The sequence below is a fragment of the Schistocerca nitens genome, chromosome 3 (assembly GCF_023898315.1).
Source record: "Schistocerca nitens isolate TAMUIC-IGC-003100 chromosome 3, iqSchNite1.1, whole genome shotgun sequence".
Taxonomy (NCBI): domain Eukaryota; kingdom Metazoa; phylum Arthropoda; class Insecta; order Orthoptera; family Acrididae; genus Schistocerca; species Schistocerca nitens.
The window spans coordinates 685002287-685028362 of NC_064616.1; the positions used below are offsets into that span (position 1 = coordinate 685002287).

The 26076-nt window shown below is 43.7% G+C and overlaps 1 protein-coding gene across 1 annotated transcript in view; it reads right to left on the reverse strand.

Annotated features, from left to right (window-relative positions):
- Positions 1–26076, reverse strand: part of LOC126249717 (myrosinase 1-like) — a 300669-nt gene that overhangs the window by 203408 nt on the left and 71185 nt on the right. The window contains exon 4 of the mRNA XM_049951398.1: positions 1727–1849. Coding sequence (XP_049807355.1) covers positions 1727–1849 — 123 coding nt within the window. The remainder of the gene's footprint in view (positions 1–1726; positions 1850–26076) is intronic.

Genomic DNA, 26076 nt, shown 5'->3' on the forward strand with positions numbered 1-26076 from the left:
GCACCAAAACAACACGAAGAGTGATCCATAAGGAGGGAACTGTAGTGCTAGCTGGAATTCCAAATCCACTCAGTGATGTAAATGACCGAAACAGGAAAACGTGTTGCTGAACCCTTAAAACATGGGCTATGGAGCAATGGAAGAAAGTCATTTTGTCAGAGGAATTGTGTTTCTCACTAATTCTAACTTCTGCCTGTGTTTACGGCTCAAGAGTGAAGCATGGCCTGGTTCGGTGACGAATTGGGCAAGCATGTTGTAGTATTCTATGGCCCCGTGGGTACTCGGTATAGTAGCGTCACTGCCAAGATTATGTGACCGTTTTGGCTGATTAGGTCCATCCCATGGTACAATGTTTGTTCCCGAATGGTGATCCTGTGTTCCAAGACAGCTCACATCATACAGGACTAGTTTTGTGAGCATGACGAGGAAATTGGCGCACCTCCCCTGGCCACCACAGGTCCCAGACCCCAACAATATTGAGTCTTTTTGGCCTACTTTGGAGAGAAGAGTGCGTGACCTCATCGTTACGTGAACTTTCCACTATTTTGCTGGAATAATGACATGAAATTCCCTCGAAAACCATACAGGACCTTTATTTATCAATTGCGAGATAACAGGAAGCTGTTTTCAATGCCAACGATTTTCCTACGCTATATTAGGGATGGTAATGTGTTGTGTTTTTGAGTTTTTTTCTGACTCCTTGTAATTGTCCACATGCTGACATGGATCTCAGAGCGGCTACAGGTACATGAAATTCGTGCTTCTACCGAGCGTCTTAGTCGAAAGCCTATGCTATTTCTCCGTTGATTCATTTGGATAAACGAAGCTTTATTCATGTTCTTCACTGGTGGTCTTGAGTCTCTGGAATGCAAGGTGATAAGTTACTTAGGGCAGCTAGTGATAGTAGCGATTTATTCTTGAGTTGATTTCGCAGTCGTTCTTATGATTACTCGACATTTTCAATTATGAACTAGTTTTTGTTATCTATTCTGGATGTTTGTTCACACAATGAATTTAAACATACCCAGCAACTGTTTACCCACATTACTTTCTGATAAGCCAACTGAAAGTTATTTGGTAGCGATATAGCGTGTGAACACAAGGGTCTTATATAACTTAGCCGGGCGGAGTGGCCGAGCGGTTAAAGGCGCTACAGTCTGGAACCGTACGACCGCTACGGTCGCAGGTTCGAATCCTGCCTCGGGCATGGATGTGTGTGATGTCCTTAGGTTAGTTAGGTTTAAGTAGTTCTAAGTTCTAGGGGACTTATGACCACAGCAGTTGAGTCCCATAGTGCTCAGAGCCATTTGAACAATTTTTTTCTTATATAACTTAACACAAACCGCGAAACAGCAACTTATTTGCAACTTATTTACAACAAATGAAGGTCTTGCTTCACAACTTATTCACCAAATATGACAGCTCACAACTGATGTAAACGACTGAGTGAAATAACTCTCTGTGTCGATTTCATTTATAAACTTTTTTGTGGGGTGATCGAAATAAGAAAACTGGTCAAATAGTCGAAACACTTTGCTCTATGTAGATAGACATTTCTTATTTGTTAGAGAAGTCGTGTTACGGTTTAGCCCTTCATGACTTCTGCAACTGTGATGAAGGTTATTTATGTAAACTTGTCAAATTTCTCGGAGCAGGTATTGAATGCACATTTGTGGAACATTTTCGACAAGTTGAAAGTGCCGTTTTCGTATTAATATTGTCTTACCTTGTCTCCCAGGTGTGTTAAAAGTACCCTCGCATAATCGGCAAAATAATCTATAATTGCAGGATTTGTCCATCCACCTATGTCTTGCAAAGGAGTCGGGAGGTCCCAGTGGTACATCGTCACCTGAAATTGAAGTTAACTCAAGTTAATATAATGGAAATCCATAGTATGTAAGTCCTAAAAGAACTGTGCGCTGCGCGGAGCGGCCGCGCGGTTAGAGGCGTCATGTCACTGATAATGCGCCCGCTCCCGCCGGAGGTTCGAGTCCTCCCTCAGACTTGGGTTCGTGTGTGTTGTTCTTAGTATAAATTAGTTTAAGTAGTGTGTAGGTCTAGGGACCGGTGACCTCAGCAGTCTGGTCCCTTAGGAGTTCACACACATTTGAACATTTGAACTGAGTACCGGCAACTGACAAATGTGAGAAATGGAAACATTCAATGAAAATATTCTGTTAGAGGAAATTTTAGTGCATCTGAGTTAAAACGTACTTAAAGCGTAAGAAACTGGTGCTATTAGCATGTTGTAGCATTCTTTATTTAACATAAATTATATTAATTCGCGCCATTATTTTTACTTCAGTGCAAGTTACCAACTACGGACATTTTCAATGTCCGTAGTTGACAAACTAAGAGCAATAGTTGTGTAGCTCTGTTTTTCTGAACTAAGATATGTAAACTGTTCAGAAGAGAGAGCAATATTCAAGAAAAGTTTGAAACATTAATAATTTTAATATCCGGGTTTCGGTAGTTTTAAGACAGATGTCCCAGCGGAAGCCCATTAACGTTATTTGCTTGTTTACTACTATTGTGAAAAGTTTTCATTTAAGAATTTTTGTAGCATGGACAATTGTGTGGTGATATATAGTGTCCCTTATTATTTAATATCTTTCAAATTATTATTAAAATAGGAGATACTTCCGTATTACGTGAATATCACGGCATCCTATCATAATTGCCATTATATTATGCGCTGTCGCATCGGAGGGAGTAGTAGTAGCAGTAGCAGTAGCAGTAGTAGTAATGGGAGTGGAAGTAGCTCGCAGCCTCACGTGATAACATTTAAGAAGGTTTATCGAAGTTACAAATAAACTTCATAAGGTCGGGAAACATGTAAAAATGTGAATTTAGTAACATTATGATATATGAAGCCGCGCGGGATTAGCCGAGCGGTCTCAGGCGCTGCAGTCATGGACTGTGCGGCTGGTCCCGGCGGAGGTTCGAGTCCTCCCTCGGGCACGGGTGTGTGTGTTTGTCCTTAGGATAATTTAGCCTAAGTAGTGTGTCAGCTTAGGGGCTGATGACCTTAGCATTTAAGTCCCATAAGATTTCACACTCATTTGAACATTTGACTTATGAAGTGGATTTGCACCTGGTGAATATCTATTATCATCAGCAACTTGTGACAAATGAAAATTTGTGACAGACCGGGACTCGATCCCCTATTTCCCACCTGCCATGAGCTGTCGCATTAACCTCTATTTCGTTCTTTCTTTCTTTTTTCTTTTTTTTTTTTAAAAGTGCCGTAGAACAATTCAGTAATGAGCATCACACAAAGAAAATATCTTTTACGCAATATTTAATGAGTTACTAGCTACAGATAACTGATACAACTGAATTTAATGACAATTTATTAACAGTGCAACATTTTTTAATCAATGTAACAGCATGCAACAGGTTCAAGACCACCTGGGGACTTCATCAACATAACAAACATCAAAAATTAACATATGAACGACCTCCTGGCGAAGAAAAACAAAATTCCGACCACATGCCAACGAGAGATGAGTCGATTCACATTGATCACGAAGTCCCAGCAGGTGGGAGTCGGGCACGTCTTCTCGAAAAAAAATCGATAATCCTATAACATGGATTAAGTTGAGTAAAAAACACCAAACAAGAATTCAGCTTCTCATACCCGGGAAACCCCAGCTGCGGGGAAGGTCTATGAAAACATTACCCAAAAAATTGGCATAATACTGACGATATGCTGAATGGCACATTAAAGAGGTATGATGATCTTTGAGAAACGCGCAAAAAGCAGTGACTCTCTTGCTGCCTTCTAGAAACAAATAATGAACTGAGAGTCTTTCAATCAATTTCACAGCGTTTGTTTTCGTGCATGGGAATAAAGTTTCATCCGGGAACAGAAGCGACTGCAGTACAACAGGGTGTGGAGCAGCACGTAGGAGAAAAGCAAGTACTTTCCTTATGAACAGCCATACATCTTCAGCAGGTTCACACACCAGACGATGTTCATCTGTGTCAAGCATGTCATTCTAAGGGCAAAGCGGAGAGTCTGCCGTGCTAATTGCATGCAGCCAGAGGCGCGTCATGTGTTTCTCATTAGCAATCAGATACCAGGTTATACGAGCCTCCGTGGTGAGGAAGACATGGTGTACGAAACGCCACACCACCGGCCAAGAGATGTCAGTATCTCCACTTTGTTCCGGTTGAGACCCCCCATCATTAGGCTATAAACGCCACATAGCATAGGAGTCCTGGTACGAGGCAAGTCTGCATGCACATAACAGTATTCGATGAAAACTTTCTTGACGTGCGAGAGGGAAGTAGAAATATGCGCTATTGTAACGGGCTGCAGGTGCGAAAGAGGAGTAAGTTCATCATCAGGGCTCCCGACAAACCGGTCGAATGGTGGGTTTACTATTTAATCATCATGTAGACGTAGAAGGTAGCTGCTCTAACACATACGTTGACAAGACCAAGGCCACCTTCCCGAGGGGGAAGAGTAAGTATGCCATAACGAACTTTAAAAATAAGACCTGCGCGCCAGCAGCCTGTTCACCATCGCCTTCGGTAATGGTAATATGTAAACCAAATGCGGTGTCCTTGACGCCAGATGAGAGATGACCAGATCAACCCATTGTATGATGTCCAAAACTCGCAGCAGAGCCATGTGGATCTCATCAAGAAGGCGTTTATACACTACTGGCCATTAAAATTGCTTCACCAAGAGGAAATGCAGATGATAAACGGGTATTCATTGGACAAATATACTATACTAGAACGGACATGTGATTACATTTTCACGCAATTTGGGTACATAGATCCTGAAAAATCAGTACCCAGAACAACCACCTCTCGCCGTAATAACGGCCTTGATACGCCTGGGCATTCAGTCAAACGGAGCTTGGATGGCGTGTACAAGTACAGCTGACCATGCACCTTCAACACGATACCACAGTTCATCAAGAGTAGTGACTGGCGTATTGTGACGAGCCAGTTGCTCGGCCACCATTGACCAGACGTTTTCAATTGGTGAGAGATCTGGAGAATGTGCTGGCCAGGGCAGTAGTCGAACATTTTCTGTATCCAGAAAGGCCCGTACAGGTCCTGCAACATGCGGTCGTGCATTATCCTGCTGAAATGTAGGGTTTCTCAGAGATCGAATGAAGGGTAGAGCCACGAGTGGTAACACATCTAAATGTAACGTCCACTGTTCAAGGTGCTGTCAATGCGAACAAGAGGTGACCGAAACGTGTAACTAATGGCACCCCGTACCATCACGCCGGGTGATACGACAGTATGGCGATGACGAATACACGCTTCCAGATTAGATTTTAGATTAGATTAGTTTACGTTCCATAGATCCGTGCTGATGAGATCCTCGTGGATGTGGAACATGTCAAATTTTTTTTAAAGCTGAAATAACAATACTAATAGTATGAATATATACAATACATCATTTGTTTCTATTAAAAAATTCGTCAATGGAGTAGAAGGAGTTGGCCACTAGTAAGTCTTTCAGACTCCTTTTAAACTGATCTTTATTTGTAACTAAATTTTTTATGTTTACTGGCAAATTATTGAAGATGAGTTTTCCTGAGTAGTGGAACCCTCTTTGAACTAAAGTAAGTGCTTTTAAGTCATTGTGCAGATCATTTTTGTTCCTGGTATTGTATGTATGAACTGAGCTGTTTGTTGGAAAAAGAGATATACTGTATTATTTAGGACAAATTTCATTAATGAGTATATACACTGAGAGGCAGTAGTTAGTATACCCAGTTCTTTGAAGAGGTTTCTACAGGACGTCCGTGAATTTACTCCACAAATAATACGTATTACACGCTTTTGGACTCTGAAAACTTTTGTTTGACTTGAAGAGTTACCCCAAAATATTATAACATATGACATTAAGAAATGAAAGTAGGCAAAGTATGCAAGCTTTTTCATTTTTATGTCGCCTATGTCTGCTAACACTCGAATTGCAAATACAGATTTGTTAAGGCGTTTCTGCAGTTCTGTGGCGTGCTCTACCCAACTGAATTTATTATCAAGTTGTAATCCCAGGAATTTAAGACTGTCAACCTCTTCTATCTGCTAATCTTCGCATTTTATGCATATGCTGGGTGGAAACGTCTTACAGGTTCTAAATTGCATATAGTGAGTCCTTTCGAAGTTTAATGTCAGTGAGTTGGCTTTAAACCATTTATTAATATCCATCAAAATATCATTAGCAGATCTTTCTAGAACTACACTTGACATACTATTTATTGCAATACTTGTGTCATCTGCAAACAAAATGAACTCTTCTTCTGGCAGTGTAACTGATGAGAGATCATTAATGTACAGAAGAAAAAACAATGGACCTAAGATGGATCCTTGTGGGACACCACATGTAATTTCTTCCCATTCTGGTGATGACTGATGACTTAATTCACTAGTTCCTTGCACTGACACCCTTTGTTTCCTGTTAGTGAGGTATGAACCATTTTGCTGCACTGCCTGTGACACCATAGAATTCTAATTTACTTAAAAGGATGTTGTGGTTCACACAATCAAATGCCTTTGACAAATCACAGAAAATACCTGCTGCTTGTAATTTGTTATTTAATGAATTAAGTACATTTTCACTGTAGGTGTAAATAGCCTTCTCGATATCAGAACCCTTCAGAAATCCAAACTGTGTTCTTGATAATATGTTATTTGTGGTCAGATGGTTGAGCAGCTGCCTGTACATAACTTTTTCTAAAATTTTTGAGAATGCTGGCAAAAGTGAAATCGGTCTGTAGTTTCATGGTATCTCTTTATCCCCTTTCTTGAATAGAGGCTTAACATCTGCATATTTTAGCCAGTCAGGAAATGTCCCAGTTGTAATTGGCTGGTTACACAAGTAACTTAGAATTGTACTAAACTCACAAGAACATGCCTTAATTAACTTTGTTGATATTTCATCGTACCCAATAGAATGCTTTGTTTTTAAAGATTTTATTATGGACGTTATTTCCTTTGGTGAAGTGAGTGATATATTCATGTACTTGAAGCTATTTGTGAAGGCTAGTATCAGATATTCAAGGGCATTATATACTGTTCCTGAAAGTCCCATACTATCAGTAACGGATATAAAGTACTTGTTAAATAGATGGCACCCCATACAATCACGCCGGGTGATACGCCGGTATGGCGATGACGAATACACGCTTCCAATGTGCGTTCACCGCGATGTCGCCAAACACGGATGCGACCATCATGATGCTGTAAACAGAACCTGGAGTCATCCGAAAAAATGACGTTTTGCCATTCGTGCACCTAGGTTCGTCGTTGAGTGCACCATCGCAGGCGCTCCTGTCTGTGATGCAGCGTCAAGGGTAACCACAGCCATGGTCTCCGAGCTGATAGTCCATGCCGCTGCAAACGTCGTCGAACTGTTCGTGCAGATGATTGTTGTCTTGCTAACGTCCCCACCTGTTGACTCAGGGATCGAGACGTGGCTGCACGATCCGTTACAGCCACGTGGATAAGATGCCTGTCATCTCGACTGCTAGTGATACGAGGCCGTTGGGATCCAGCACGACGTTCCGTTTTACCTTCCTGAACCCACCGATTCCATATTCTGCTAACAGTCATTGGATCTCGACCAACGCCAGCATCAATGTCGCGGTACGATAAACCTTAATCGCGATAGGCTACAATCCGACGTTTATCAAAGTCGGAAACGAGATGGTGCGCATTTCTCCTCCTTACACGAGGCATCACACAACGTTTCACCAGGCAACGCCGGTCTACGGCTGTTTATGTATGAGAAATCGTTTGGAAACTTTCCACATGTTAGCACGTTGTAGGTGTCGCCACCGGCGCCAACCTTGTGTGAATGCTCTGAAAAGCTAATCATTTGCACATCACAGCATTTCTTCCTGTCGGTTAAATTTCGCGTTTGTAGCACGTCATCTTCGTGGTGAAGCAATTTTAATGGTCAGTAGTGTAATTAGCTGGCGTTGCTATCCGTACGTCGCGCGTGAAGTTAATTCCCAAACATTTAAGCTTGTTCATCGGCCGCAGCGGAGCTGCACTCACTCCCGGAAGGCCCTTTCCGATGTTCAAGGCACCAGACTTCGTAAAATTCATACTGCTGCCTGCAGCAGTTCGGAATCAAGTGAGCCATTCCAGCACCACACGCACTTCTGACCCAAAAAGACCAGGTCATCCGCGTACACACGGCAGATAAATGTATGACTCCTCATCGCGTTCCAAGTTAATGGGCTCCACAATTCGTATAATGGTGGCTCAAGAGCAATGGCAAAAATAATAATCGACAATGGACTCATCTGTTTGACCGATCGCGAAGTAATAATGGGGCTCGCTTAAAGTCCATTGATCAGTACCTACGATCAGTCACCTCGTAGAAGTCTAATGGCGATGTGTATAATTTCTTGGGGGAAGGCCATCTGTCGCATCACTTCCGCAAAATAGTCATGGCTCACCCTATCAAATACGTGGTCGAAGTCCACCGACATTCGAAAGCTGCAAGTTGGTGCTAGCGCAACAACATCACGATAGTGACTGAGCACTGTCTATATGTTACTGTCTCCACCAAGGCACATTTGATCCACAGATATAACTTGAGGCTGGACGCGTTTGAGATGGGCTGCGAGGACCCGTGTGAAAATCTAGAAATCACAATTAAGCTTCGCCAACGGCGGCTAATTCTCAATCCCCGATACCCGGACAGCTAGGGGAAACGGCCGGTAATGCTTAACCCCCGACAGTCGGACAGCTAAGGGACCAGTATAATCAGTTCCTTCACAAAGGCAGGAGGGAGTGCAACGTTGGGAAGCCTAAGTTATTGGTACAAAACAATCCAACGACGATCTGTAATGTCATGAAAGATGCGATAAAACTCCAACAGGAAAGCGTCTGGGCCAGGTTATTTGTTTATTGCTCCCTTATGGAGAACGTCATCGAAGTCATCAGCTATAACTCCACCCGTAAGGATCTCCACAGAAACTCTTTCAACAACACCAAAAAAGGACTGGAGGACTTCGTCCATTTCTTTAGCATCCTCATACAGTTCTTTATAGAACTGTTGATAGTATTTCACAAAGCCGCTCGCAGTATCCCTCTGAGACGTCAATAGGCGAACATATGGCATGTCAAGAGCAAGCGTCAGTACTCTCTGACACCAGTGCCTCGTTCTGACAATGTGGTACAATGATGGGGATTCTCCACGGATCCGATCCTGACATCTTCCATGTATCATTGCTCCCTGAAGACGGCAACCTGTAAGCGAAATAATCTTCGTCTTTACCCTCTCAATTTTAATCTGTCCATCAGGAGACTGGGCTTGGCCAGAGAGCTTCCAGAACAGTGTGAAATAAAATTCCAACATTTTTCGATGCCAATACATCTTGTTGCTACCATACTGTATCGTCGTGTGACGCAAATGAGGCTTAGCACTTACGAGCCACCACGTGAGGGCTGAAGGGTACGTTGGAATGCTTCTTTCACAGGTGGATCACCTAGCCTCTATTAACTGCCTACACCCCGGATCCTTGAGATTTGCAACATTTCAACTTCTAAGTGCGTCGACCGTGCCACAATCTCTGCCAATGGAGAGAGACAGTACATGTGTACCCGATACCGTCAGGGAAGGCCATAGGCCACAACTCAGCGTGAATTGTCGCAGCCATGAAACCACGGGGAACATAGACACGATCAAGACGACTTGCGAATGGCTCACAACATACGTATATCTACTTCGATCACCTTGCACACATTCTTACGTGTCAACGAGACTCAAATCCTTCTGGAAAATCACACAGCTGAAGTCTCCACCAAGAATAAAATGGTCGTAGCGGCCTGCAAACAAAGGCGTCACCTCTTCCGAGTAAAACTACGCCAGTTCCGTTGCTTTTCCGAGTTAGTGGCAGCATAAACATTGATTATCCGGACACCATGGAAGGTCTCCGCGAGACCCCTGGGCGATAGCAGGTAAAATACATCTTCAACCACGATTCCTTCCCGTAGGAATATCGTCGTCCCACTACCACTGTCAGCACATGGAGTAACACAGACATCGTATCCATGAAAAGCTGGGAACTTGTCGAGGCGAACTTCTTGCAAGGGGCAATATCAATGTCCGACACCTGCAATATTTCGCGGAGCAAGTGAAGTTTTTCCTGCATCCAGAGCGTGTTGATATCTACTAATCCTGTAAGTCTGCCATTGTATAGTAGTCACGTGGACGCTCATTGATACAGGAGGACTAGCAGTGCCCGTAAGTGCCTTTCCAACAGACACCATGACTCCTTCCGAATTCCCAGTCGATTAACAGTCATGCGTTGCTGCAGCAGTAACCACAGTTACTTCAACGTACATTGATTCGATTCATCTTCAGCATCATTGGACCATGCAGTACTGTGTGGACCAAGATCGTCCAGCTCAGCCTCTGTAGCGAACGAGGGCGACAGTGTGGCGTAGGAGGAAGAATGGCAATGGCCCGATTGCTATCCATCTATGAGAAGCACGGCGCTAGGGGAGTGCGTTTATTACTCTGTATCTGATGGGAGACGGGCTTCATGTTCTGCCACAGAATCCAGAGGGAGCAGGTCTTGTCGGAGAGGATCACTATCGTCCATAGACTGTGGTAGGCAGGTGTCTGACAGAGTAAGCTGATGTTTCTTACGTCTTTTGGCGATCGTTGTTCAATCATGTGTGGTTCAGTATCTGAAGATGCCAGAGGGTCCTGATGGTCTGGCATGAAGGCAGCAGTAGGCACGACCATGCAGTCGATGTCCACCCTCTGCTGTAACCTCCTCACCACAAGTCAACACAGGCGGAGCAGGAGAGGGCACGGGCATAGACGATGTACCCTCCTCATCTCTCAGCTGTACACTCATAGTCAGCAAAGGTTCAGTAGTGGGTAACGGCGCAGACAGTGGGCTAGTGTCATTCTGGAGACTCTCGACATACGTCAGCTGAAGTGTCGTGGGTGTATTTGAAACCATTGTATCCCCAAGTGGCAATTGCATTCTCTGCCGAATCCACTCCGAGCGAACATGTCCTTCTAGGCCACAGCGAGAGCACGTCTTCGGCTGGCCGTCATAGATCACAATGGTGTGGCATCCGCCAATATGTGAAATAGGACGGAATGTGTTTGGTCAATACGGACCTGCCACACTCCATTGAGAACAGGATGTGTGATAAAAGTTCGCCCACTTCTTGGCCGTGTGGCTTGTCACATCCCCGTACGGGTGGAGCGCCAAAATCACCATCTTCGAAGCTACTTTAAATGGGAGTTCAAAAACACGTATCGTCTGCAGTCCAAGTCCTGAATCACGGAACTTGATACAACTCCTAGTTTTATTTTGAATCCTGTCATTCGATACGTCGTTTATTAACTTCACGTAAACCACTGTGCTCGCTATGGAACGATGTATGCCAACATGATCGTTATAGTCAATCTTAATATCGTCTTTGAGAAATTGTTCGATTACACGTGCTTTCAGACGTGCATATTCACTTGATAAACTGATTGTCAGTATCGATTTACGAGAAGAGTAGATCATTTTTCTTCAAAATGAAATGTAGTGCACGAAGATGGCTGAAGCACATAAAAACCATGAGCGCCAACTCTGCGGCAAGGCTCTAAACAAGACGCGCATGCCGCCGTCCTACGAAAGGCAGACTGTGATCACTTCGGCTATTCGAGCACGCCCCCAGTGCTGGTTCAAACCTTCATACGAAACGCTGTCAAAATTCAAATGCAAGCAAGGAAGACAAATGTAATTTTGTATCATCATTTTAGCCCCGCCAGACGTGATTATATCATTAATGGCAACAAAGTCTATGTTTAAGCGATAACAGCATTTATTACAATAAAAAGTCCATCAGGTATTAATGCATGGAATCAATATGGACACCATGTTTCTAACATTAATGACAACTTGCAGATATTACATATCACTAACAAAGGCAAGAAAATGGACCTCTTAGAGGAACTAGAAATATGTATTCACACACTCAGGTCACCCCAACACATTCTAAATGAGCAGCTGAAACCAACAACTAAACAATTTCTAAATAATTTCCTTGGGCTGTTCACAGAAAGCAGACACAAACTGAACCCCTAAGAGTCACAACTCAGCACAAAAAAACAACCACCTATTTAAGTTATCGGTATAAAATTGCATAAATATAGGGTGGAGAAAAACTGTCTCACGAAATTTTAGCCAATAGGACCCAAAATTACTAATGATGCGTCGGTCGACAACGCACAATTTTTAAACTACGGAAACTTGGCGCCATGCGCTCTGATTGGCCGCGGGATTGCCCTGTTGCCGGATGCTCTGGACAGCGCATCACCGCAAGTGCTTTGCCTGCCGGAGATCGCGATGTATCTAAGACAGTCCGCAAGCTCGGTGGTAACGCGCCAGCCTTCCACTCTGGGAGCCTGTGGGCGAATCAGTCGGTGTCCCGACACATCCATTATAGTTTCATGATAAGACGTACCGGGACCAAACCCGTCAATAGCTGTTAGTTAGCCTACAGAAAACCTTTTACAAATTGTGTCGGCCCTGAAAAGGGCCTTTTTTGTAGCTAGGACATTGTTTACTTAAAGCAGGTGCTCGAACTGGCGACCCTCTGACGCGAGACAAGCTTGGTAACGTCGAACGGTGTTTTACCGAACTCTTTCAAAAAAATGGTTCAAATGGCTCTGAGCACTATGGGACGCAACTGCTGAGGTCATTAGTCCCCTAGAAATTAGAACTAGTTAAACCTAACTAACCTAAGGACATCACAGACATCCATGCCCGAGGCAGGATTCGAACCTGCGACCGTAGCGGTCTTGCGGTTCCAGACTGCAGCGCCTGTAACCGCACGGCCACTTCGGCCGGCACTCTTTCAAAGATTCCTGTCATTGCCCTGATGTGATTGGCGGCATGTTGAATGCGAATCATTAATTCCTCTTCGTTTCTAGGCGGTTCGCAAGAAGTCCGGTGGCGTGAAGTCTGGTCATCGCGGGGGCCATGTCCTACGAGCACCTCTGACAATTACCCGGCCATCGAAGAGTTCATTTAAATATCAGCGCAGAGCACGACTGTTATGTGCGGGTGCCCAATACTGCAACCACATACGTAGCCGTATGTCCAAGGGAACATCTTCCAGCAGACAGGGTAGAATTTCTTGCAAAAAGTGAAGATAATTTGCCGCGGTAAGTCGAGGAGGTAGACGGACCGGCCCAATCAGATGGTCACCCACAATGCCGGCCCAAATGTGGAGCGAAAATCGTTCCTGGTGTCCGTGGACGTACTAGACATGAGGATTTCCCCTTGTCCAGTTATGAACGTTTCGAGTGTTGTAAAGGCCATCCTGATGGAAGGGGCACTCGTCAGTAAACAACACAACCGAGGGGTAGTCGGGATGTCGTGCAACACGTCGCAGAAACCACCGGCAAAACCCTAGCCTGCGTTCATAGTCCGCCACAGGATTTAGGTCTTGGACAGGATGGAACCTAAATGGATGCTGGCCGTCATCCCTCAAAACCTCCCAGACTAACCGATGAGTGACCCTCATGTCATGTCCAACCACTCGAGTACTTGTCGTAGGTGCTTCCTCGAAGCGCTCGAGAACAGTCTCTTCAAATGCAGCATCCTGTCATGTTCGAGGTCTTCCAGCATCACCATGATATCCCGCTACCGAGCCTGTTTCGCCAAGTCATCGGGGAATTGCTGTAAACGTTTTCGGGTGTGGGTGACGCCACGCTGGGTACCGTTCCTCATGCAACCGCCGAGCTTCAGGCTCATTACCATCGGCTAATCCATAAACAAAAACCATATCTCGTTGTTCTTCAAGCGAATACTGTGCCGCAATGCTTACTCTATGACTAAACCGCAGTTGACGTGTGTGTGCTCCGAAGCAACGACAGGGCGAGGCACGTTTGTATGTGTGAACCGACAACCATAGCGCTGCCCGTCAACCGACGAACGGCAGCAGGGCAATTCCACGGCCAATCGGAGCGCGTGGCGCCAGGTTTCCGTAGTTTAAAAATGCCGTGTTGTCGACCTACACAACATTAGTAATTTTAGTTCCTACTGGCATATGCTATCCAGCGGTAAAATTTCGTGACACAATTTTCCTCCACCCTTCAACTTTTTAATTTGTATTTTCTAAAACTAACTGCATTGAAACTACTATATTCACAGATACAGCAGGTGGAGAAGTTTCTGTCATACCTCCCATACCGATGAGCCCAACCGATTTACGCATGCTGTGGTCAGTTGTATGTGCTCTATTACTAACTCTTACTGCACAATATCCCAAAAACTAAAACTGTACTCTATACTATTAGGACATAGGTTATACATATTTTTTAAACTACTATTGTACACACAACATTATCGAAGCTATCGATTGTAATCTTAAGAGATCATAGATCGTATGATAATTGATAGGTGGCTTAACTTTCGTATTTATGGTGATCTATGGTGATTTTCAGCAAACTTTGACAGCTATACCTAAAAGGACAAGGCCTGAAGTTATCACTTATGAACTGTAATGATAATCAAATGTCTGTATATATAAATGTCTATGTATGTATGTCAAATTTTAGTTTGCAGTCAGTTGGTTTTAATGTATTCATAAACATTTTTCCTCACAGTTACATTTTAAAAAATTACATACTAAAAACAATTTGTCCTATCGTCTTTTGATAATACGTTTACTCTCAGAGTTCAAATACTTTTCTGTTATTAACATGTTGCATTTTGCACATCCCAGACACCATCTTTGCTCTGTTTACATTCTTGCCTAATAGGAAATTAATGATGTTTTTGTGTCTTTGCTTGATGATAATATGGTGTCACATATCAATACCACACCACAGGCACAACAGCAATGGAAGTGTAAGTTTCCGTCTGACGTCGACAGTGGTCGCGCGGGATCTGACGGACCCAATGGTGTATGACTGCTGAGCCATGTCTCCAGCGAGTCCGCACTATTAGCGGCCCCTGCCGCCGCGGTATAGGATGGCCGGCGGCAGCCACTCAGTCCCGCTTGCGCTCAGAGCCACTTCGCTACGTGAAGCTACGTAGAAGCTGCATATTCGCTGCTCCGATACTAGCGTTCGTGTTTTAGTCCTAGTTAACACTGTGATAGATGGACTCTAATTCTTGTTGCATTATGTTTAATGAGTCTTCGTTCATTTGGAGAAATACAAGTTACGTAAATCTTTTGTTTACTGTGGTAACTTGTTCGCTCATCATTTCTGCTCCTGTCCAGTTTTCCTACGATGACGGCTTACGCACCACTCTGTACCCCACCTCTCCTCGCCGTTGTGTACGATGTCGTACACAACAGATAATTTTTGTATTGCAAACAAAAAAAATTAAGTGTATTTCAAATGTGTGATACTCAATATTGACATTAAGAATATTATGAAGTGTGTCACAGTAATTTGTTTGTAATATCTGTGGTTTTTGCTATTCAACAACCTATACATCGATATGGAACGGCACATGGATCACAACAAAAGAAATCGCCTTCTGCTTGAACTTAGCCGGCCTGAGCGACCGAGCGGTTCTAGGCGCTACAGTCTGGAACCGCGCGGCCGCTCCGGTCGCAGGTTCGAATCCTGCTTTGGGCATGGATGTGTGTGATGTCCTTAGGTTAGTTAGGTTTAAGTAGTTCTAAGTTCTAGGGGACTGATGACCTTAGGAGTTAAGTCCCATAGTGCTCAGAGCCATTTGAACGATATTTTTGCTAGAACTTATATAACTGAGTATAACTATTTCACATTAGTTTTTAATAAATGCAAGCATTTAAGCGTGGCCGGCCGGAGTGGCCGAGTGGTTCTAGGCGCTCCAGTCTGGAACAGCGCGACAGCTGCGGTCGCAGTTTCGAATCCTGCCTCGGGAATGGATGTGTGTGATGTCCTTAGGTTAGTTAGGATTAAGTAGTTCTAAGTTCTAGGGGACTGATGACCTCAGAAGTTAAGACCCATAGTGCTCAGAGCCATTTAAGCGTGATTTTATTAATGAACCAACTTATAAAGTGACACTAAATATTCAAATATTCTTGTGCATTATGGGAGCAAACAACATGCTCTTGATTAGAACATCTATGTAACTGAAAATGGATACGGTAGCCTGAGACGGATACAGCACTAAAATAAAACATTTAAAAATATTTATGACTCGTCGGGTCATTTACCAACAAACATGGAATTATTAGAAACTCTACTCTAATATCACTTTAGTAACAATCAGTGGCATTACCATAATGTCTCTCAACGATTCTATGGCTGTTGCACACATACCAGGTTTCACCGTAGCTCTTTAAACATATACGTTTGACACAGTTAGGTTTCCACGTCAGTATTACGGCACGTTCCATCAAGGTATTTGTATATTCCATAATATCGTTAATGGCGACAGTGTCTCCATTGATACAGTAACTATATTTCTAGGCGTTAGTCGGTCATGCATAAAATATATTGGGTTATTATGTTACGCTTAACATGAATTCTGCATTGTTAGCATTGTGGTGTTTTATTGAAGGTTTATGCTTCGCTTCTGGTGTTCGTAGAACGCTTGATAGTAAATATACACTCCTGGAAATGGAAAAAAGAACAAATTGACACCGGTGTGTCAGACCCACCATACTTGCTCCGGACACTGCGAGAGGGCTGTACAAGCAATGATCACACGCACGGCACAGCGGACACACCAGGAACCGCGGTGTTGGCCGTCGAATGGCGCTAGCTGCGCAGCATTTGTGCACCGCCGCCGTCAGTGTCAGCCAGTTTGCCGTGGCATACGGAGCTCCATCGCAGTCTTTAACACTGGTAGCATGCCGCGACAGCGTGGACGTGAACCGTATGTGCAGTTGACGGACTTTGAGCGAGGGCGTATAGTGGGCATGCGGGAGGCCGGGTGGACGTACCGCCGAATTGCTCAACACGTGGGGCGTGAGGTCTCCACAGTACATCGATGTTGTCGCCAGTGGTCGGCGGAAGGTGCACGTGCCCGTCGACCTGGGACCGGACCGCAGCGACGCACGGATGCACGCCAAGACCGTAGGATCCTACGCAGTGCCGTAGGGGACCGCACCGCCACTTCCCAGCAAATTAGGGACACTGTTGCTCCTGGGGTATCGGCGAGGACCATTCGCAGCGATGAGAGTCGCTTCTGCCTTGGTGCCAATGATGGTCGTATGCGTGTTTGGCGCCGTGCAGGTGAGCGCCACAATCAGGACTGCATACGACCGAGGCACACAGGGCCAACACCCGGCATCATGGTGTGGGGAGCGATCTCCTACACTGGCCGTACACCACTGGTGATCGTCGAGGGGACACTGAATAGTGCACGGTACATCCAAACCGTCATCGAACCCATCGTTCTACCATTCCTAGACCGGCAAGGGAACTTGCTGTTCCAACAGGACAATGCACGTCCGCATGTATCCCGTGCCACCCAACGTGCTCTAGAAGGTGTAAGTCAACTACCCTGGCCAGCAAGATCTCCGGATCTGTCCCCCATTGAGCATGTTTGGGACTGGATGAAGCGTCGTCTCACGCGGTCTGCACGTCCAGCACGAACGCTGGTCCAACTGAGGCGCCAGGTGGAAATGGCATGGCAAGCCGTTCCACAGGACTACATCCAGCATCTCTACGATCGTCTCCATGGGAGAATAGCAGCCTGCATTGCTGCGAAAGGTGGATATACACTGTACTAGTGCCGACATTGTGCATGCTCTGTTGCCTGTGTCTATGTGCCTGTGGTTCTGTCAGTGTGATCATGTGATGTATCTGACCCCAGGAATGTGTCAATAAAGTTTCCCCTTCCTGGGACAATGAATTCACGGTGTTCTTATTTCAATTTCCAGGAGTGTATTAAGGACACAGAATTGTTCTTCACTAAAGACATAAGTTTGTAAGTTTTCTACTTGATATGTATGATTTTTGTGCTATTATTGCTACAATCAGACTTAAAAAACTAAAATGGATACATGGTAGCATAGGTCACCAGGAAGAACTTGAGGATATAAACGTCAGTATGCGGCGACGACAGTGAAGGAGCGTTCTCAGTTCGTGCTCTGGTGGTAAGCGTTATTGCTTGTAAATCTTAGGATGTCGGGTCGTAGATGTTCTTCGCTCGGTTCATATGGTTCAAATGGCTCTGAGCACTACGGGACTTAATATTTGAGGTCATCAGTCCCCTAGAACTTAGAGCTACTTAAACCTAACTAACCTAACGACATCACACACATCCATGCCCGAGGCAGGATTCGAACCTGCGACGGTAGCAGTCGCGCGGTTCCAGACTGAAGCGCCTAGAACCACTCGGCCACCGCGGTCGGCTCTTCGCTCGGGGACTGGGTGTTTATGTTGTCCTAATCATTTCATCGCATCATCTTCCAAGTGCAAGTCACTGAAACGGCGTCAACTAGAAACACTTGCTACATGCGACCTAACTGCCCTTGTGGGCAGTTCTGGGCCAATAATGCCCTACAATCATTTCATCCTTTAGAGGTAGAGCGTGAAGCGACAGAACAGCACGAAAACCACAGCTATCACATAGAATTTTTACTAAGATAGATTTTCTACGGAGAGTAAATTTTCAATCCTTCACTCACAGACCACAACTATCGGGAGTGGGAAATCAGTACCATCCCACAAAATGGCACAATGCTAACGTAGCCGAAATTACATTAGGCGTAGCATGATAATGTAATACATAAAAGAAGCATTACCGGTGGACTACATACATATTGTGTTTGTGTGTGTGTGTGTGTGTGTGTGTGTGTGTGTGTGTGTATTCCACATTTCCTCCCAAACTGTCAACTGACTGTCGAGCAAAAATCGCTGTATGGTAAGGACCTCCTACCTGCCATAGTTCAGGAAATAAGACGTCATAAACACTGAGATGCGTGAAAATTAACGCATTGTATTTGACGTTTAAATTTATTACTTCTTTGCTATTAACTCTAACCACAACTTATTTCGCAGTGTCCTCGTATGCTTAGACATATGACATAATAAACACTGAGATGTGCGAAAAAAAATGCCGCATCACGTATGAAGTTTTAGTAAGTTTATTCTTTACTACTAAGACACTCCTACAGTCGAGTCAACTTACGGAAATCCCTGACATCTGGCAGCGCTTTTGACGCTTTCAATTATGAAGCGCAAACGCCTGTAGGCGAAAACAATCACCGTCTATAGGGCTATGAAGAGGCCTTGCCATAGAGACGTTTACAAAATCGCCTTGTAGACATGTGCAGCAGCAACGCCCAGCGTACAGAAACTGCCGGGTATATTACACTACAAAGGCAGTTAATTTTTTGTTTTCGGTTCTAATAGGAAATTGGCAAAATGAACACCCAGGCAATGACGGGTTTATTAGCTAGTAGTAAATATTTTAGGAGCTGATGGTATAGACTAATTCGAATAAAACATTTCATATAACACGTATCCAATGTTTATTCGTTATATAGATATATTTTTCGACCTCCAACCTCAACGTACTTTCGAATTCTCTTGGCAACACCAACTTTAGCTTTTCTGAGGCCATCTGGGCATTCTTTTACGAGGACAGCGTTGTTTATAATCGGAACGATCAATCTGTCTCTCGTGTTTACTTTTTCTTCGTAGACTTTGCCTTACTCTGAAAGGAAGCTTACTGGTATAGAATATGGAAGCTTTTTTGCTACTCCGAGATACAGAACTACGTCCAAGTTACTCATGTTGGCAGTTGTCTTTGATTCGAAATGTGGAATATTCTTTTTGTCTTCTTTGCTGAAGGAGTTTCGAAAAACTGTGTTTAGTATGTCTGCTTTAGTGGCACGGTCACCAGTAACATTACCGTTTTCAGTCTCAGGATACAATTAATTGAAGTATTTTTCAAATATTAACATCCTTGGATCAGTATAACAGTTGGTTTTTGACGTTCATACTAAAACACTATTTTTGATCGTAGGAATTATGCATTATTATCTGCTGAGCGTTTTCTAGAGGAATGGAGCAACACTATGGTTTTTCACTTATTTACAGTTGTAACCCTCACGAAAACCTCTGGTTCCTACGCAATGGGGTGAATGTTAACAAAAAATTGACATTCAGCGCTTTGGACGTTTCAATCAAACTGTGTCAAGCCACGCAGGATTGCTGTTTCCTCTTCCTTATGCTCTAGCAAGGAACTGCGGTAGGAAGTGTTTCGTTTTAAGTTTTCATTGTGGGCACAACACATTACGTCAGGTCAACTAGCTGATGAAATCTGGATACCAAGCAAAATAATTGAGCAAAACCAAATTAAATGCTATAGGTTTCTTTGTAATAACCTTGTGGGGTAGGCATTACATTACCTCGTTGAGTTTTGTATTTTTCTCACTCCACAAGGTACCATGCCGATGGCCGAAATGTCTGCTGCGTACGTGCGGAACGACCCGATGTCTGAATCATACTGCCCGACAAAAGAAGTGTCGCACTTACAAGACATGGTCGGATGTAAATATAACTTCGCGCGCGCGCACACACACACACACACACACACACACACACACACACACACACAAACATCGATGGGGAATTTAAATGAGTAGAGTTGCATTGTGGGTCTCTATTTGGCCAGTTGATAGAATCATGCAATATCCACAATATCCAGTTTGTGGTACATTTGCATGTAACTGTGGACCAATTTTGGACTTCATGGAAAAGTGAGGGAAGGAACACTAGTCGTCAGAGCGCCGGTCGACCACGTCTGACTACCACAACGGAGGATCGCTGTGTTGTGCACCAAGTATGTCTTAACTCGTTCACCTCTGTACCTGATATCCAAGAACAACTAGTGGACTCCCTCCAGCATTCTGTGTTATCTCACACTATTGTCAGGAGACTAGCAGCGACTGGACTAGGGTTTACCGTACCATGCGTAGGCTACCGTTAACATAATAACAGCCGGCAGGGGTGACCGTGCGGTTCTAGGCGCTACAGTCTGGAACGGAGCGACCTCTACGGTCGGAGGTTCGAATCCTGCCTCGGGCAAGGATGTGTGTGATGTTCTTAGGTTTAATTAGTTCTAAGTTCTAGGCGACTGATGACCTCAGAAGTTAAGTTCAAAAAATGGTTCAAATGGCTCTGAGCACTATGCGACTTAACTTCTGAGGTCATCAGTCGCCTAGAAATTAGAACTAATTAAACCTAACTAACCTAAGGACATGACACACATCCATGCCCGAGACAGGATTCGAACCTGCGACCGTAGCGGTCGCTCTGTTCCAGATTGTAGCGCCTAGAACCGCACGGCCACTCCGGACGGCCGAAGTTAAGTCGCATAGTGCTCAGAGCCAGCCATAATAGCACATACGGATGTTTTTGGTGAAGTGCTGTGATCGCGAAGTTTGGAGTACTGATGAATGGCGTCGCATTATGTCAGCGAGGAATGGCATTTCTGCACCACGCCGAGTGACGTTGTCGTTGAGTTTGACGGCGACCTGGGGAGAGGTCTCATTATTCGGAGACGTGTAGCGGCTTTACTGCTGGCGTCATGGTGTGGGAAGCCATCGAGTATGACTTGATGTCATGGCTGGTAGTGATTGAGGGAACTTGTAACACTGAAAATGCAGGATGCATGTCACCTGCTACCGATATATAACTTTTTTTTCTGAATTGTATGTAAACATTTGTAAATTAAATGCTTTCTTTTAATAAGTAACGACATTGCTTCACTGTATGTGTAAATTTAGGTAGAAGTCTGTTGACGTTTCATTGTATTTATCTGTGTGTTACTGTGAAACTTATAAGCTCTGCAAAAAAAAAAAAAGCCAAAGGAATTGTACTTTGCATCGACTAGCAACGATAATAGCAGTGCTTGTACGTTGTAAAATCTTTAGGTAGGGAGTTGCTGCCCGGAGCGCGCGGAGAGAGAGAGAGAGAGAGAGAGAGAGAGACGGGTTACAGCACTTGTAGTGTGCGGAAGTGTGGTGTTAACGCTCTCGCAGTATAGAGTACCAATTTCGGCGGTAACGTGTACACGCGCCGGCCAGATGTCTAGTAGCAGGAGTACGGACAGTGGACGGCCGAAAGAGGCTGTATTAATTACAATTTCCCGTTTCTGTAATTAGCCGTGGCTTCACAGGACGCTACCGTCTTCAACAACAGCAGCACTTCCAGCAACACAGTTTCGTCGTCGGCTCCGAGTTTCGTTGTATGCACAGCACTGAAGTAAGACTGTTCATTGGTGGAAAGTATTAACGGCTAACCCAGCAGCACAACTGAATGTGATTTGATTGACAAAATTTATTTAAATAATAATCAGTTAAACTCAGTGCGATTGTGTCCTCATTGCCCCCAGACATTATTACAAAGTAGGATCCCTGTTCCATTTTTTTCCTTATATGCTAACCAAGTGTCATAAGAAACAAATTGAGCTGTTACAGCCAGTTTATTAATGAATAATTTTACTTTTAAGTATTTTAGCCTCAGTCTAATTTCAATTAACTGTTTTACAACAGAGGTTTCAGTATATTATTAAAGTAAAGCAATTTCATTTTTCAAGTTTGAGAATCAATCACTGAAAAAAATCCAAATCTGAAGAAATGCACAAATTAAGATCGGAAGTTTTATTTATTTTACATATAGCTTGGAGCACGCGGCTGTTTGGTTTGGTACGTATTCTAATGTTTAATCCTGTTCAAGTCAGTAAAAAAGGCTCAGTAGTTCATACAATAATATGAAATCCAATTTGAAAAATAAGTAACGGCAAAGTAAAAAGTGCTTGCTTTTTATCTAAATTTCTTTGATGACGTTATGTTGAGGTCACTGAAAGTCATTGTTCACGTAACGAAGTTCAATACTAACATACTGTTTAATTACATATTTTCAAATCATTATTCGATTGCCTTTTTCAAAATTTAATGCCAAACATAATGCACGAGTGACCTCTCAGTTTTCTTTATCATTACATACTCACTTAAAATTAGTGTCAAAAAACGTGACAACCTTCAGTTGCCACGTCAGTGTTTAACAATACAAGTTTTTCCATTCCATCATATTGTACATGATTATGGATGTAAACTGCTCTAATTATTTCCTTTTCGTTCATTAGTGTAACTTTTGGATTCATGATCAGTGGTACCCCTTTTCTGTCCGGTGTTGTTCGTGAGTGAATGCACAAAACAACTTTAATTTGTTCCAAATTATAGCCCTGTTCGGTTTAATTACTTTTTATTTTCAGTAGACTTTCCATCAGAAGGATAGGTTGTACACTTTCCTCCTACTTATCGGTATTACTTCTTTGGGAAAGATAGCCTTATCCAATTATTAAAAATCCATTAGGCACACACGCGATCCACGGTCATATTTTATATCGCAAGCAGGATAGGCCGATTAGTAAGGGGGAGGTTACATACTATTTCGGCACAACGGTACGTCACGAACATCCTGTGACTTCATACGTTGCCGCTGATGTGACGATATCGCAGTGCCACTTTGCAACAGGACACTGATTGTCCACACATGACACGTGTCTCTTTGAAGTGTCTGCGTGGTATTGAGATACTCCCGTGACCAGTACACTATAGAAAATGGGTAGGAGCGTCTCAGACTCAGTTCCATCCCAGTGACAGTATCCAGCATATCAATGACCAGTCAGAGTAGTTGTAATCCAGCTTTCCTCGGGAGAGGATACAAGGGCTTTATGACGCCCTTACCGGACCCGTGAGGCTCCATTTACTCTTCCTCCTCTTCTAGGTGCTTCCCCGAACAACCTATGACGAATTACGAGCCTATGCAAAATAGAATTGCAGGTAGCAGTGAGGAGATCAGAGATCCTACAGCCAACTGAGCAGCAAGCGACGGGTTGATTGGTTAATAATAGCGAATGCACAAGTGTTTTGGAGCATTCTGTCACGTAAAGCCCACCAATATCGTTATTCGCGAGTATGGTCCTCGTGGAAAAGCGTGATTGGACGATGGGACAAGAGAAACAAATGTCCTGGTGGCATGAATCATAATGCATTTTACATCATACAACTAGTCGCAGGAGAATAAACGGTATCGCCTCCGCCTTCTAAAGCATAGAGACCAGTGGCTGTATTATTGTGCTATAGGGTATATACGTATATATCGTCATGCTGTCCGTGTCTCGTGGTCTTGCGGTAGCGTTCTCGCTTCCAGCGCACGGGGTCCCAAGTTCGATTCCCGGTGGGGTCAGAGATTTTCTCTGTCTCGAGATGACTGGGTGTTATGTGTGTCTTTCATCATCATTTCATCCTCATTCGCTCGCAAGTCGCCGTAGTGGCGTTAAAGAACTTGTTGAGCGGCGGCCGAACCGGCCAGCGAGAGGTCTCCCGGCCACCAATGCCATACGCTCATTATCATTATTATTATGGTCATGTCTCAAAATTGCTGTTCTTACATTGCGTCAGCAAGTCATCGAATGCCCCCTCCAATCTGGCCTCAACTATGATGATCTCGAAGTCAGGAGACGATAAGCATTAGCATTCCTTATTTTATTCTTTCATAATTCTTGAAGCACTTATTCTTAACTTATAGAAACTATCTGATTTGCATGTCAGCGTCTGATGTTGTTTATGTCGTTTACGGTTCATGTCAAAAACAATGGTGGATATTTGTGCTGAAGGTGGAGTAACATTTGCACATAATTTCAATGCAGCAGAAGCCATGGCAGGCAAAAATGGGCTAAGTATGTCCATCCAAGAAATATCACGGAATCCGATGGAAATGATGAAAGCTCCAAGCAAAACTTCAAAGCCTAGCCAAGGAGTCTTGAAGCTCATGAGTAGCCTATGGAAAAAATAATAATAATAAAAAAGAAAGTTAACCGAAGCAGAGGAGAAGAAATCTAGAAGTGCAGTTCCACCTGTGAAAAGGAAGCGTTCGAGACTCTGTAGGGAAACCGCCATATAAAACTCATTTACGACTCAGAGAAATGGTACAGAATATAGAAAAAACGACCAGATACATGAGAGGCAAAATGTGGGTTCATGGAAAGTATGCAGGAGTGGGCTCTGAGCACTATGGGACTCAACTGCTGTGGTCATAAGTCCCCTAGAACTTAGAACTACTTAAACCTAACTAACCTAAGGACATCACACACATCCATGCCCGAGGCAGGATTCGAACCTGCGACCGTAGCGGTCGTGCGGTTCCAGACTGAAGCGCCTTTAACCGCGCGGGCAGGAGTGGGGAAAAGAGTGAAAAAGCTACATTGAAATGCCTGAAAACAGTGATGAAGGAATATTCTTAGACTAGTACATCCCTCCAAGCTCAGGGACATACTGGCACTGATAAGAGTATCCTACGATTTCCACATCGCTGGCAAGGGCTTACACACAATGCTGGTGACTTCTTTGAAGGTCAGTAAAACTTTGAAACACGTATCTATTTTGTAAGAGCTGCAAATAAATAGTTGCCACTGTTAAAGTTCCAACCCTCATATAAGCGTGGACAGGGTTGTACAGTTTATGCACCCGCAGGTACAATTAGGAAACTAGATTTCTAATTTGTACTACTTGAAGATGTTTAGAAAATTAAGTGTGTTGTGTTTATTTTTCTCATAATTTCCATTTTTTAAGTCAGATACCAAGAACAACATTCTGCATTTCAGGATGGCACTGTTTAAACAAGTTTTACCTTACTATTTAGGCTGTAAAAAGTAACATCTCAAAAGTGGTTCAATTTAGGCAGCTTTCCTCCTCATCTTGTATACCGCTGAGCGAGAAGGCGCAGTGGATAAGGCAGTGTACTCGTGTTCAGGAAGTGCAGAATTCGTGTGCACGTCCACTAATTCTGTTTTTCATTCAACGCGACTGTTTAAATCACTTCAGACCAATGTCACAGTGGTTCCTTCAATAAAATTACGACCAACGCCTTTCCACATATATCTGAAAATAAGATGGTGCTCTATCCTTAGTTATATCGATATCCATCTAATGCTATAATCACAGGGACAAATCTTCTGTATCACGACCCGTTATGTACATCGTTGTTGATCTCGATAAAATTATCCCTTCCACATCAATTTACGTCATGGACGATGCTACAGTACACAGTCGTAGATAATTTTTGCTCGCATTTACGTTCTTCAGAGGAAACTG